Genomic DNA, 16,612 nt, shown 5'->3' with positions numbered 1-16,612 from the left:
TCCAAATAAAACAGAAGCGGGTCAATTAATCTACTGATTCACAGTAAGAAATATCTCTGATCTCTGAAGGTACATAGAATTCACTGACACTGTGGCTAACTTTTCTGTACCACCAGAACACTGGCCAGGCTTGGCTTTCTCTGAGCCAGAGCCATCTGTCAGCAATGAGTCACAAGTAATAAATGATCCAAACAAAGAGAGGGAGTGGGTGTCTCCACTGTCAGTAAATAAGGGATAGGACGTTGCTCCAGCCCAACATCTTTTATTTCAGATCTCAAGAACGCAGTTGTGGTAGTTTTGAAGTAAGTGCCCACGTACCCCTTTATAAACCTTTTACCTCCTAAAGCTCGTAGGATTGCTCTAGCCAACGCACTGAACTAACCATTAAGCAATTCCATTTTGGAGCATATCATTTGAGTGGAAAGAGAAATGCTGCCCTTTGCTCAGCTCTAGTCCTGGAGCCGTGCATGCACAGCTGTGTTGGTTCTGTAACTGTGACTGATAGCAGTGTTCCTGTTCTCTGTAGGACCTATGGGTTTTGGGAAAAAACTGCTATTTTACATTCCATTCAGACTGGTGTAAACACCATTGATCAATAGCAAAATTTACTTCTAGCCTAAGAAAGATTTCTATCTGATTTGCATCAGAGAGTATCACACAAATAAGGCCATTTAAATGAAGTGCTGGTCTCCAGAAGCTTCTTTCCTTTATTCTGATTGTTTAATTTTTTTACTGCTACTTTTTAAGAGTGTCGAATTCTTAAAAAAACCCAGAATTTTCACTAAATTCACCAGTCACAAAATATCCACCTAAGTATTCTAAAACTTTTAAATTACAACAGGAAAGCAAGCAAAGGGCTATAATTTCAAAATGTGCTTGTAGTCTGAAGTACATGCAACTGTTTATAAGATTTGTCCACACTTCCCAAAAGATCAACTGCTGATTTGCTCATTTTCTTCCTGAGAACATGTACAGCACTTGACACTCATCACTGTGCAAGTTTATTTACTTACCTAAATGGGAAAGTAGACACCAATGAAGAATTGCCTGGCCTGAGATGTGGAAGCTGGCACTGCTGCTGATGCTGCCTCACCAGCTGGCCCTGTCAGAGCTTTATCAACAGAGAAGGGGCTAGAAAAGTTCCAAACCTCACTGGTCTTCCATGCAGCCACCTCAAATATTTATTAGCAACATGAATGCTGCAATTTGACTTAAAAGACTCACTGAGCCAGGCATAACCTCTCCTTTAAGCAGAGGCCTTTGAGGGACCTTTGAGGATATGAAGGGCACTGTGACAGCTATAAATTGAAGAAGCTTACTAGAGAGATTATTTTAACATTGTTTGCCTCTAGATTAACCAGAGGCTTCTTGTACAACCTTCCACATTCCTAAATCCAGAGGTACTTGGGAAAAAGGATCATGTACCAATAACTTGCATGCCAAAGTTCAGGTTACGTTAGCAAGGAAGAAATGTGAGGTATACACACTGTTAAAAACACAGAGCAGTACATGCATAACTTAAAGGTAACAAAGAGCTTCAGGACTACTACTACTACTACTACAACTAAATCAGAAAACTATTTTGGATTTGAAGAAGAATGTTTGAAGTACAGTTGTATTTATGAATTTTCTTTAAAACCCAAACCCCAAACTGACCAGCGCCTGCCCACACAGCAGGCCTGAAGATCCAGTTATAAAGCTGGGCAGAAAGAAACCTGTATCCAGATACACCGTAAAGACAGAAACCAGATTTTTCAATGTAGCCACCGAAGCAGGTTCTTCTGTCTTTACACAGTTCACTGCAAAAGCACATTCTGTAATCTGGGATTTAGGAGAGCTTCTCATTCAAGTGAGCAATGCCAAGATCTGGACAAGAACCAAGCAGCAGATTTTTCATAAGCTGGTTGTCAGCCACAAGGTTAAAACTCTTTGCACAGGAAGCACAGTTGAGGAGGGATTATTTCAAGCGCCTGGAATGAACTCCCACAAGAAGCAATAAACACTTTAAATGCAATCTTCTTTTCCTGACACACTTTGGCCTGGTTTTTGCTAACAAATATAGCATACATATATGTATATATATGGAATTAGAATATGCATTTGACAGGGAGTCCTTGCTTATTGAAATCTAGGACAGTGCTCACATGCAACAACTACAAAGAACACCATAGTAAATATATTTATTGACTTGGAAAAATTAGAAAGTTATAGCAGTATTGTGGAGTAGATTACAACACTTAGATAATTAAATAACATTATTACTTTTTGTTAACATGGTCTAGATTATGCATATTATTGTTGTAATACTTTTAAGGAATAGATCCACTGCATTTCTTGTACAGATGTTCTGAAAAACAATCTAGCTGGGGAAAGGACATTGTGTTTAGTGCAAAACTAACATTCAACATTGAAAAACAGTGCAAAAAGCACTACTGAAAAATTTACAGTAAGCCATTAATTCTCACAGTTTGCTAATAAACCCACAAGAAATATTTTCACGTTTTGAGTGTGTTAGGACTTGTTTTGAAGTCATATTATTGCTTCAGCAGTAGCTGTTTTCATAGAGGAGGTTTCTAAAGGCAGAGACCTCCATCTAGAAAAGAGAATTTGTTACATTCTCTGAGTTCCCGTATGCGTTCTCCAGAATTATCATTACTGGATTCTTTAAACTAGTAAACTGCCTCTACCTAATGGAATTGTTAAAAATTGTATTTTAAATATGTGCTTACACAATTTAAGAACTGTTTTGTATGACTCGGGCTCTTCCCAAATGTAACAGTCAAAGCAGTTACAATAAAAAGTGCAGATGAAAATTATTAAAGATTTCAGTTTTACAGTTTGAAACTGTGTTGGCAAGCAATTTTCTCTTAACCTTAAGAGAAAAGCTAAATTCCTGTACTAGAAACTTGTACTGAAGGTATCTTCCAGTACATCTTTCAATGTACTGGATAATGCAAAGACTGCACATATCAAATGACTGGTAAAATAAAAGGGTAAGAACTAGAAGTAGTTCTCTTACACTAAGGCTCTTTGTCTGTGGTCCTGAAACGCAGTTCTGCTCTTTTGAATTTTGTTAGATAATGATACTCTGGCTTTCAAGAAGAACATAACTCTTAAAGACAGACTTGACCTTTTCTTAGAGCTATTGCCCTGCCTACTGTATCAGAAACTTATATACATATAAGAACTTGAAAATGCCATACTTATCAGCCAGTTCTGTCATATACCATAGCTAGTACTGCAAGTAAAATGCAATAATAGTGAAACTGACCTCCACCAAAAACACAGCAGGTTTTAAGTTTTATTTCTGAAATGCTGATATACACCGTTATTAATTACAGATTTTTTTAAAAAGTTATCATATTAATGAAATGGGTTTAAATTTTAATACAATGACAAAATTAAAGATAAGAAGATAGCTGAATGTTGTAACAATTCTCAGTTGTCACGTTTCCATCCAAGTAATAGTGTTTCAGTCTTATTTCTGGCCAAGCTGGGACAGCTAAACATGAAGAGAGAAAAGTCATTAGATTGCTAATCTTATTCTTTCAGTCAAACTAATATCCAGTTCATACAGCAAATGTTTCTGTCTTACATGCTTTGCTTGTCTCTGAGAACCAAATGTCTTTTGGTGATAGAATATTTAACACATAACCTCAGAGGAGAAGACCTGAGCTTCAAATTTTCAGACCTGAATGTATCTCATGAAGTAAAGATACAGTGTACACAGCCAAGACCAAAAAAAAAGTGAATTAAGATGACTGAAGAGTTAAAAGCTAGTAAGTACTATTTGTCTCCTTGAAGTGCAACAAGAATTAATTTACTTCTTTAAAATGCAGTTTTGAATAACAACTTACTCTCATCTTAGTAGGACATAATACCATGGGTGGTGACAGCTACTGAAGGGCTGCTATTTGCTGACCACAAATAATTTTTATTTGTATTTGCATTGGAATGAGGCATAGAGAATAATAATGTTCTTAATAACACTAAAAGACAGACTTTAGTATAGGTATGGACATCAAGCTCCCACTAGGCCAGTACTTTTATATCTATATATCTGTAGATATTTATAAACCAGGACAAAGGTTTAAACATCTTGTAACTTGAAAAAGTTGCAAGAAAACCCTGGAAAGAGATGCTGTTTGTGGAAGTTCCAAGAACTGACTTAATTTTTTTCAGTAGGATTAATGTAAAGACAATTATTAGGAACTTGTTTACCTGCATTACCTGTGAACTCACATTGATAACAGGCCTTCAACAACTAATTAAAAATAATGACTTCAAAACCCCACTTCAAGCACATAAAAACAGGTAGCATGTATTAATCTTTCACAGATTAATTTGAGTTTTTTTCAGTAAAAAATCCATGGAGACATAGAGTTATGTAAGTCAACCTACAGATAAAGAAGTAATAAATATTATAGAGGTTATTGAAGTGATCTACCTGTTTTATAAACTGTGTAGCATTAAAAAGTTCACTGCAGCCATACAGGACATGTTTGCCTTGTTTACCCTAAAAAAGAAAAGTCCATAGGAAATCAGTTGTTGAACAGAGTGGTAGAAGATTAACAAGCAGTATTTTTAAAGCACCTACAAAGGGAAATGAAATGATGTACTGAATTCTTTTGCACACAACAGTATGCCAGCCTCTTTTTGGAAGCTGCCTATGGCTTGCCATTTTGATGAAATGTTTCCAGCATGTTGAATTGAACTTGGAAAATACACTTATTTTAAGGCACAGTCTACCTTAATGACAGTATAAACATTTACTTTTTGACATTGTGGGATAGTCTATTCTAGCACAGAACTACAAATAATTAGATTTGAAAGTTTCTCTTAATTCCTCTACAAAAAAATCCCAGAACGTCAAAGCTGAATGAACATTGCTTCCTGTTTTAGAAAGTTTTAAAATACTTTCTCTGTGCTTTCAGAAGCAAACTGGCAAAACTGATCGTGCTTAGAAAAATAAAGCCGTGAATAAAATCTCTGTGGTATCTGCTTGCAAGAACAGAGCTGTTGATTTTTCTCTTTTTTATTCTGGAGGAAGACTGATTGAATTTGAGAATAATTAATAAGCTACATCTGTGGAAACAATAGATGCCGGAAGTCTACCACGTGGAAAAGCAAATTTTGTTGGATAAGACTGTGTCACCTGGGAGAGGCACACACGTTTCCAGGTGGTGGGAGGGAGAATAAAGGTTTTCATTAACCTTGTTTTTTCAAGAGCAAAGGGCTAAGTGGAGTAAAGGTGAGGGAGTGTTCCCCCTTGGGAGGTCATCTCCCACTGCTCAAGTACACAGTCTGAGTGGAGAAACATACAGCACCCTTGAGCTGTGACAACTGTGATGAAAAACCTCTGTTCACAGGTTCCAGAAGGAGTATGCTCAACTTCTGACTCTCCATAAGATCTAACATTACCATTTCCATAGTTTTCAGTTCCTTCTGTTTGACCTCCTGTTTGCCCTCTTACTCCTCTGAAACTTCAGCTTCCTGCCACTTTGTACAAAGTGCTGAGTGTTTAACTTGTCATGACACAAGTGCCCTGTATATACACACACAGAGCAAACCTCAGCTCTGTCAGCACGCAGCTACAATCAGGGAAGTGAACTAACCTCTAGGGAATCCAGAGATTTTGTTTTTAGTAGGAAGTAACAAATACTCATCCTCTTAGGCATCTTTTGGATCGATACAGTAGCTAAAGTGGCTTTGGGTATACAAAGGAGCAACCTAAATGTTTGACAACACACTCTGCCACAGGTAGATGCTTCACTGAATTAGTTACCAAGGATAGTGACAAATGCTAAGCCAAATCTAAATGATTAATTTACATTCCTCTTCCTATCCTTTCCTCTATCCAGGCCATCTCTGTTCTGAAATGGATGCCTGTTTGAGGGAGAAACTCAGCACACATGCTCTGACTTTGCATTCTTCAAAATTTACCCGGACGTAAAACTCTCCTGTGCTTTGTAGAATAACTGTTTTTCAATGACTAATGCTCCATATTTATTCTTTTGTGTGAAAAGCCTCAGTGCAGTGTACTAGAAGACAGACAACTTTACCATGAACAAGGTTAAGATCAGGAAGAAAGAATGGTACAGTGCTGCTGTTGAATAATTTATTACCTTCTTCAGAATTTTACTAAGGTTACTTGGGCATTTTTTTTAATTCCTGGAAAGCGCTTGAATATGACTCCTGCCTCCCAGGAACTGTAACAATTTAGCTATTTTTCTCCATCCGCTGATTTTTGGTATACATGTGTTCTGCTAGTCTGGCCAGTTGGAAATAGAGAAATTAAACCTGCTACACCAGCATTACATAGTTGGTTACCTATTTTCTTACTTGCATATATGACACCTTGTATGATTTTTACATGGAAATAAATAATGCAGTTTAACAAGAATAAGCTTCTATTAACTCGCTAGAGAAAACTTCTAACTGTGGGTAAGTAACAAATGCTTAGATATTGGTGCCAATCTGATATTTCTTTTAACAGATAGCATAGTATTTGCATTATGTTGGTTTCTGAAACTACATACTTTATGCTCAGGTAAGACTGTCATACAATGAAATGTTGTTATCTGCAGGTCTGAGTTTGAACTGACTCCACATTGCAGTTGCATACAAAAAAGCACTGGGGTACCTCTTTTGCAAGATTTATGAAAACTAGAGAATTCTGAGCAGTTCCTTACTTTCAAGGTTATGATATGCTGCAGCTGCTTTATTTAACACCAGCACATGAAAACTACTAACAGGACTCTAAAAGAGGTTAATTCAGTTTGCTACATCTGCTGACAGTTTTCAACCACGTTGGTGTGTATGAATACAAAATAAAAGAGAACGCAGTTTATTTACTCAACTCCAAAGAACGACATGAGCAAAATACCAGAAACAGTAAGTCTTTGTTGGTCTGAATTAATAATCCACAATTTCTACTGATTTCTTACATTCATTTTTTCTCAAACTCTGTATAGAATATGGATGTTAAGGCTAATTTTATAGACTTTGTCTTCTAAATACTAAATATTACAGAAAACATGCTCTATCTGGTTTCTATCAGTAAGTTAAGGACTACAACTGACAGAAGTACACATACCTTTATGTAGTCAATAAGATTCTGATATTCAATATAGTTGCCTCCTCCAACTACGAACACTATGGCCTAAAAGGCAACAGACATATTACTAGAGTACGCATTCAAATTCTTAAAATTTCAGTAGTGATATACCAGATAATTAAACCTACAACAAAAATCATCACATTCAACTAGACACAGAAGCACTGCTTCCTGTCTGAAAGAAGATATTTGAAGCTTTGGTAGGATGCAGAATAGCAAGCTGAGAGCTTTTAACACATCACTCTCTTCTATAAGACATACTCAATACATATAAAGTTTCAACATGTTCCTTTTTTTGTCCAGAGATGTCTCCAGTGACCACAGGAACAGTTAAAATATCTCCATGGATGTTTAAGAATTCATTTGGGCCATAAATAAAATACTTCTATCATAAAGAAATACACTTTCTTATAATTTTTTCCCTTCCCATCTACTACCAGTAATAATTTATATTACATGTAAAGGCCATCAGTATTTTCTGGGCTGTGTTTAAAAGAGAACAAATAACGACTAGAGAAAGGAGACTTAACAATTGTATTATTGTTAACATTCATTATCCAAAATAGTTTGAGCTATATGGATTATATGGATTTTATATAGAATTTATCTTACTACTGACATTTTTGGTATGACCATCTGTAGCCATATACACATATATATATATAATCTATCTAGGATACCACATGGTATTTCTTTTGTTCCTGAGGATAATTAGGACATTTCATGAGAAATCTGAAACATTCATATATAGCCAAGGCAAATATTTTGCTTATGAAACTTGGTTTTATAAGCAAATTTCTATTTGTAAATATTTATGTAGAAAAATACTGAAAGTTACAGACATTTGTATGAAATTATAATTTTCATTATTTTGCTTTTTTCTCCTTTAACTGCAGAGACTCCTTTATATAGTCATTGACAACACTGTTGGTTAAGGCTGGACAAAGGATTAAATCTAGAGAGCATTCTGAAAATCTCGTCTAAAAATGGGCAGTTTAAATAGCTCACTCAGTTGTGATATTAGTAAATCCCTGTATTTACCTTCAGGAAAATTTTCTACATTTTTTTCTCCAGTATTAGTTAATACTTACATAGCCCTTTGAAGATGAAAAGCTTTAGAATAACAGCTAATTATAATTAATACTAGATATAATTAATCTAAGTGCTTTTTTGCAAGTAAGACCTCTCATTTTCTTTATCACGATTGTCAAAAAATGACTGTACTTCAGGATTTATTTATTTTTAACACATGAATTGAAAAATAATTTCTGTGTGACTTACCTCCTGGAATGGATTTTTATTTCTTGGAACTGAGCTATAAAAAATACAACACAGATTTCATTACACATTAATAGAAATACGCAAAATAAGCATCATTTATGCTTATAATCACATTTATGGAGTACTCTATAGTATTAGATAAAAATATAAAATAGAACAGTAACTGTCTTTCCATTTGTTATGGAAAACCATTCATTCTACAGGACTGAATACATGAGTAAATAGGAATTTTACTTCATCATTTCTAATGTTGCTGTTTGAATAATAAGCTTTATGACAACAATTCTTCCATCGTTTAAAAGCTCCAACTATAGCACTGTTACCTATGAGTAAATACAATGAGTAAAACGTGTCATCAGCATTAGCACAATCTATTGCACTTAGAAATCTTGCCTCCTGGAATCTTAGCTAGGTAAGCCAGCCACTTTGCAATGCCTGCACACACACCTACTGATGTTTCCAAATCTCAAAATCTACTATAGGCAGCAGGTATGTAGGATTAAAATGATTAAGGGAGGAAGAAGGAAATTACAGGTTTGGGTAGTACACACTCTTCTTCTCCATTTGAGTACATGGGCAGGTAGCAGGGAGAGGGGGAGAAACATCTTTTCCTGCATCACTTTGCACCTTCAGGGGAAGGGGAAATTGAAGAAAAAGCTGTGAAGAGTCAGTGTGCTCTCCTGCCTTTTGCTCACACACTGCCCTCCTGCCCTGTCCTGGCCTGCAGTCCCAAATAGTCAAATACACCTTATATTCCAACATAGCTTAAAACCACTGCATTCTCCCCTTCAAACTACCTTTTCCCCTGTTTCAAGATGTTTTCTTTGAGTGACCAAGAACAACAGACTCAACACAGATTCCAGTGTATCAGAAAAACAGGTTTGAAAATGGAATGGCTATCTCTAATGTGTTGCTTTGTCTGTCAGGAATACTACAGACTTCCCATAAGCAGAACTGTTACCCCAATTCTCTCATCTTGTGAGTACGATATGACAAATCCACATACATTTTGTGTCATCTTTTCAGAGGACAAAGCCTGTTTATACTTGAGGTTGGCTGTACACAGGATAGAAAGATACTGTTTTGCTAACACTGAATTACAGCAATGCAGTTACTACTCTATTTAAAACACAGTAAGGAGAAATGCCAGTATTTCTCAGAATGGGAGAAGATTAGAAAATAAAATCAGTCACTTTGTAATTAAATCCATTAATTGTACTATTTTATATCACTATTTTGTCAAGACAACTAACACATGTTTTTATTATCTACAAAAATTTGAAGGGAGAATTAGACAAACCACTATATGGGTTTTGCTATCATGTCCAAATATGATTTAAGGAATATAACTTGAGTTTATGTACAAATCCCAAACAAGAAATTAAAAGCTATTCACTATAAAGACTATTGCAGCTAAACAGAATGCCACATTTATGAACGGCTGTAAATTAATATTTCTACATTGTTTAAAGCAATGTAAGAACTATACAGAGAGGTCAAAAAATTGAGAAAACCCTTTGGCTTGAGTAAAATAAATATTTGCACTTTTGCACAAAATCCACCAAAAATGCTATAAAAGCATCACAAACCAGTGACAGTTGAAATCAAAATAAAACATAAAATACTAGTACTTTTCTCTTTTGATAATTTCAAAGTTTGCTTATCTTTGAAATTCCATAACCTGTAATACTTAACATACATATCCTCTGAAATTTATATCCTTACTTTTCATATTTCAAGAAAAAAGCAGAGACAGAATTTTCATGCAAATAACTAAAACCAAGCCTGGATCTGCTTTTTCCACACTGATCCTGTAATAAAGTGGTGCAACCAAATGAGATGATTGTTTTCCCACAGGTTCAATGACAGTTATTTTTAGAAGGAATATCAAAATTAAATATCTTCTCTGTTGCTAGGATATTAGATTAGGTGAGGCTTTCAGACAATTATTAGTTAAAGATGCAAAGCAAAACAAATGATTTATAAACTTCTGATGTAATTCCTCTTCCTCTCTTTTACTGGCAAAATAAACTATATCCAAGCCTCCCCTCATATGCACATGAACATAAAATGTGCATCTACTTAAACAAAACTGAATCCAGTCAAATTTTATTTTTTTTTTCCAACTTATTAACAAATTACTAAAGAAGGTTTGTATTCAAATCAAAATTGTAACTGTTTAAAAAGTGAGTGACAAAGAAATTTTGGTGCACTATCCAATGACCATTAACAGTGAAAACTCACAAAGTTTCTAAGAAACCAAGTAGTATAACTATGAAGAACTCTAACATTTATTATTGCTAAATATTAATGCACATTCCTGTGGCTAAACTAATGTACATGTTAGCATTTATTTTTTTTAGACTTTTTTTTGCAGTCTTATAAAAATTTATCTGATTGATCCAAGTTCCCAGTTGTGAATTCCTTCAAGACCAACTGTCTTAACTTAGAATTAATGATTAAAATAATTACTTGTAGTCAGCAAGTAAATAAAATAGATTTCTTAAGTTAGTATTTTCATGGAGTAAAAGAAAAGAAGCAAAACTCACCTGTCACTGCCTCGTAGCATCTTGGGGTCAAAATACCGGTAGTCATCTGTCTCCTATTAAAAGTATGTTTTTATCTCAAAAGACTGGAACTTTGTCTAATGAATTTTTGCTTGTATATATTGCATAAAACATTGTTCAAACAAGTATCATTTCCCACCACATCAACATTAATTGTGGTGTCCGCTAATATTTAAAAAGCTTGTATATAACTGAACTAGTATAGAATAAACAGCGAGAAGCTATGAAGGGTGCTATTGAGCTTTTTATTTCTGGTTCCCCTAAAACTGACTATCACATATTTCCCAGAAAATACATTGGTTGCATAATAAATCCCAACAGAAAGACAGCATGCAGAAAGAAAAATGTTGTTACCAGCTTTAGAGGAACACCAGTGGTTAGTTACAAACATTAAAATTTTCCAGGTTACGGAGATCTGTTATTGATTTAACATTATAAAACAAAACGCTTCTGTGGCAATGAGTGCTAAGGACAAGACAGATCAAAATCTGCTACTGTTATGTAACTTATCCTTCTCATTTCATGATTTATGACTACTATTAAACCAAAATTAAGCTCCTGAAGAAGAAATGAGTTTCACAAAAATTTGAAAAGTTTGACTGTCTAAACTACAGCAAAAAAAAATTTTCACAGAGAACACTGAGGTACTTTCAATATTTTTATTGGCAACAAGCAGGATTTTTTCCCAATTACTATGGATGAAAAACAAAACTTCTTCATAACTTCTTCTGACAACTTCTTGGCTTTCTCCTGTTTCTATACTACATTTTCATCCAGGTACTATGAAGCTTAGTTTGTCGATAAACTGCATGCAGAACTACAGCTGATTTTATCTGTGTGCTTACATGCAAAGACCTCTGAAGTTTGATGATTCTGTAGAGCAGAAATAATACTTCTTGAGTAGTAGACAAATTATCTGGGGAATTTACTAGAGCTCACATAGCATAACTACATCTAACATTAAAAAGTATTTAATATACATGTGGTGGTAATACACACACACAAAATAAATCTATTTGATATTACAAACTTAAATATAATTACATAAAATAACTCTCTTATCCTGCAGTTTGGCTTTTAAAAAGAAAGTAATTTAGATCTAATTTCCCACTGAATCTCTGTAAAATGCTTTTATATGCTCCACTGGGAATTTCAGCTACTGGAGTCTGCCAGCATTCATGATATTGCAGCTTCACACCTAAAGGTGATATAGTACCTCTGGGGTAATGAGAGAGCTGGGAATGGACACATATTGATAGACTAAAACTGAGAGGTATTTGAGAAACCTTTACCCGGGATAAAGAGATGCACTTTCTCTGCTTATTAGACTGAATTACAGATTAATGACAGAACTAAAAATCAGAGTTAATAAACTTATTACAAATATTTACTCCTGAATGTTTTACTGCTGTGTTTTTTCACTATGGGCTTGTGTAAGTAGATACACAGAAAGTAGTAAAGCAATAGAAATGTGAGAACCTAGGGATTTTCTGTCATTGCTGTTTAACTACACTATTCCTGCTGAAATCAGTGCTGAGGGTGTAGGGAAAAGAAACCCTAGCAGATTTTATTTTCTTTGAGAAATTGCAAGTCTGCCAATAAAAACAACTGTATAGAGTTTTCCCTACACATAACTGAATTTGCGACTTCCCTAAGCAATTCCAGAAGAAAATAAATACTTCTGAATGTATAAACTTAGTTCTCAATATTTCAAATTAAAATGGAAAAAGACCCATGGAAATGTCATTGGCTTTCAGTCTGTATTTGTTTTTCTGCAGAATCTAAAAGGACTAATTTGGATTAAGGAAACCTACCTTCAGAATTTTAATTTGTAGTGCATGAAAGATATATCCTAAGTCTGAAAGGTACCATATACAGTGAAAGGGACAGTATTAACCAAAATAGTTTTATTAATATATCACAAATAAGATCTATCTATTTCTTAGGTCAATACAAATGCACACACTGTATTGACAGAGGCTAAACCACTTTGTAAAGGTTCACTTTTCAAAGATTTTCCTCACTCAGTAATCAAACCATTTTCTAGAAGAGCCTTAGAAGAATTCCATAACTCTATAGTAAATGGTCAATTTCATAGTGATGGATTAAAATTTGTGTATACTTGACAGTAAGATTTTTTTTTTGTTTATGAAGATTTAAGGTTTTAATCAACCTCTATTTAATGACACCAAAACAAAACAACTGTTTTAAACGTTTTAGTTTTATGAACAGAATATTCCTTAATTAAAATATAACCTTAAAAGCAATTGCCTAAAATCGTGCTTTTAACAAGAAATATTATTATTTAAAATACCCACAAGTAAGTGATTACTTTTAAGGTCATCAAGGAATGTTTCTGAATATGTTTTTCAAGAAAAAGTGTAACTGTAGTTAAAGAATCTAGAAAAATTTAAAAAGTTACAAGATAGTATTATGGCCCAAAAGATCTGTTCTAGCTGTTCCTGCTTCTGAAAGACTTGGAAAGCATGGGTGTAGACTTATTTATCCTTGCCAGGGAGATAAAAGAAACAGCAGAGACAAGCAACACACAAAGTGATTTACAGACAACCCCACAGAGTTTTGTACAGGATATCATTCTAAATAAGATTTTAACTGACAATAATATATGTCAACGTTTGTGGTACAAGTTGTATGTACATTTCATGTATTTCCTCTATTGTTGCAGTTAATATCTAGAAAATAAGTTATTTACATTCATTGTAATTCTTTTTGACTTCTTAATAATCTACTCTAATTTTGCATTAAACTTTTTATCTGTATGTACATTTCATACGCTGATTACTATGGTTAATAAGATTTCTTGAATTATAAAGGAGACATTTTTCTGTGTTGTAAAAAAAATAAAGTCTTGAACTTTTTTTCCTCTCCCTTTGTATTTTGCCGGCAGTGCAGTTGTTTTCTATTCTGGGGAATAGAGAAGGATCCCACACATCAGAAGATGAACAGAAGCCACAGTGGTGTATTTCCATGCATTGACCTTTTCCAGACACAATTTCACTTCTGTTGGTAGTACAGAAAGTCTAAACACATTCCATAATGACTCTCTGGCTTGATTCTTTTAACTGAAACTTACTCCCAAAATTGCTGTCAGTTTTCCTGCAGGTTAGGAGAATCAGTCTTTAGGGATTGCCTGGTCTCCTATGACTTGAAAAGTGGGACTCCCTGTCCTGTGCCATGAGTATCAGTCTCTGCCATGGCAGTGGAACAGGAAGCTGCTGACTGACAGATTGGCTCAATTGCTGCTTTTTAAAGTGAGAAGATCAACGTTTTCTCTAAATTATCAAAGTGCCGGTAGCTGTTTTCTACTAAGTAAAACGTGAAAAAATCAAGTCAGAAAAAAACCTCATATGACTTGTAAACTTTTCTAAATCAACTCCCAAACTTGTAGCCTGAGGAAGCTAATGTTTCTTTTTAAAATATTTGCTTAATTTTTCACTTTCTTGTAAATTATCTGTAGTTTTAATTTCAACTTTCTATGGTAAATGTTCAGAGTGACCTCTGCTGGTTGACTAAATAAAGTTAGCCCTGTACTTCTTTTCCAAGTCTTTCAAACAGGAACAACAATCCACTAACGCTGGAAACATTAGTGTCAATTCCTTTGTTAGTTAAGAGAAAGCAAATTATCTGCTAAGAATCGTGACGTATATAATCTATGAAGTTCAGTTTAATAAAGGCTTACTTGCATTTTCATAATTTTCATATTTTACCATTATTTTTTCTCTCTGTACATACAGTTAATACATGCAGGTGAAAGTGGAGTAAGAAGTGTACTAACCAGTGTGAAATATTACAATTTTATCTCTCTGACTGACACTGATGGCATCAAAAGAGGAAGACTGATACAATATGGCAAACATATTAAAGCTTTCTAAATGATTTCTAAGAGGTGATTTTTTCAGGATAAGTTTGTGCACAGGTTGGTTGTATATAAGGAACAAAACACAAGAAGAATGACTTCATGCATAAACACTCAGGCCTACTTTTAGTTGTAAGTTCTAGCAAATGGCTTGACTGTGTAGCTAACACGTAAGCATTTCAAAACTTCATAACATATAAATTTAAAATAGTCTGAGTAAATTTTCACAGAAACAAGAAGAGGAATTTTCTTACAAAAAACACCTCTACTTGCAAACAGAATGACTAAATCAGTAGTAAAATATTTTCCTCTACATAGCAAAGTTTAAAGATGTGGGAAATGTAATTTTCTCTAATACTACTCTCTGCAAACATTTCACTTTTGAAATTGTGCTCTTTAGGAAAAAAAACAAAGACTTTGATGAAAAGAAAATTTCAGTCCACAGCTTAATGTAGAAATTTAAGAGCAAAAGAGGCTTAGTATATCACAAGTGTAATAGAATCTCAGAACAGGAAAAAACTAAAAGTATTAGTTCCAATGAGACACAGTAAATTGTCATTGTTTAGGACTATTTTAATGAGAGGGCTTATTAAATAATTATAAAAATGGTGCTATTCTTCAAATACAGCATGATTGGATTCAACTGCACTACCATGAAAACAATTAGCCATAGCAAATGTGATACTACATATCACAGCCTCAAGATTTAATCTGCTCCACCTCTCTCTGTGTGAAGGCAACTGTACTCACAGGGTTTGACTTCATCTCCATAAGGTTGTCCAAAATACGTGTGACTGGCAGATTCTGTAAAACATAATGTGAAATCGATGGAATGCTGAAAAGCTTACTAAGAACTATTCCCAGGCACATTATTACTTTTGGAAGAGTTCACAGAGCATTTGAAATACTATTTTAAACAGTTTTCCGCTTATGCTTTGTAAAGGTTAAGCTTATTTATTATCAACGAAATTACTTTTCTGTAAAAAAAGGCAAACATCTGAGATGCATATAACTAGGGGATAAAGATAAGACAAAGAGCAAAAACTGTGAAGATAGGAACAAAGATGTATTTAGGTATTACTAACATATGCAGATGTGATCAAATATGAATACTTATTAAAAAATACGCTGCAGTTAGGGAAAGAATTTTAATACTGATGCTTATAATTAAGTGTGTGATTCTAAAAAAGAACTAATGTTGTCATAGAAACGGGTTAAAAAAAAAAATCAACCTTGCAACAAATGTTTGGATGACCTGCAAAGGAATAAATGGAGGTGAAATTCAAGATTACTGTTCCTTATTTAGCATGGGAAATGTCAGCTGGGACAAAAGATCTGAATATTGAAGAGTTAAACTACTTCAGTTATAATAAACTGAGGGTGAGTTTACATAGCAACAGGATTGGAAATGAGTCTTGTTGACAGAATGTATCAAAAGAGGACATTCCAAAGGATGATCTACATATTACACTGGAAAATCAATGTGAATCCCTGAATTACTGAAGGAAAAATAAAGTTAGCTGTAACAGAAATACCACAGACCTACATTAGGCTTACAAATATGAGGAAGAAAGGATTCTCATCTGGCTACCCTAAAAAACCTGGAGAAGAAATGAAAAGCCAGAAAAGGCGTATCCTGAAAACATTGGCAAATTGGCTTTTTGCTCACTCAGAATGCAAAACAATGCAAGCCATTTTGTAAAGAATAATATTAACTCTTTAAAGCCAGACATTTAAAGAAATGACAAAATGTTTAATACAAGAAGAGGA

At 34.3% G+C, this 16,612-nt stretch overlaps 1 protein-coding gene across 1 annotated transcript in view; it reads right to left on the bottom strand.

Moving 5' to 3' along the window:
- Window positions 1–2,169: 2,169 nt before the first annotated feature.
- The window catches only part of SCFD1 (sec1 family domain containing 1), a 49,687-nt gene continuing 35,244 nt past the window's right edge, over window positions 2,170–16,612 (bottom strand). The window contains exons 20-25 of the mRNA XM_058859224.1: window positions 15,593–15,646; window positions 10,948–11,000; window positions 8,399–8,432; window positions 7,097–7,162; window positions 4,448–4,516; window positions 2,170–3,502 (exon numbers count right to left, since the gene is read on the bottom strand). Coding sequence (XP_058715207.1) covers window positions 3,479–3,502; window positions 4,448–4,516; window positions 7,097–7,162; window positions 8,399–8,432; window positions 10,948–11,000; window positions 15,593–15,646 — 300 coding nt within the window. The 3' untranslated portion in view covers window positions 2,170–3,478. The remainder of the gene's footprint in view (window positions 3,503–4,447; window positions 4,517–7,096; window positions 7,163–8,398; window positions 8,433–10,947; window positions 11,001–15,592; window positions 15,647–16,612) is intronic.

Source organism: Poecile atricapillus, chromosome 1, assembly GCF_030490865.1.
Source record: "Poecile atricapillus isolate bPoeAtr1 chromosome 1, bPoeAtr1.hap1, whole genome shotgun sequence".
Taxonomy (NCBI): Eukaryota; Metazoa; Chordata; class Aves; order Passeriformes; family Paridae; genus Poecile; species Poecile atricapillus.
This window is presented reverse-complemented; position numbering and strand designations above follow the sequence as displayed.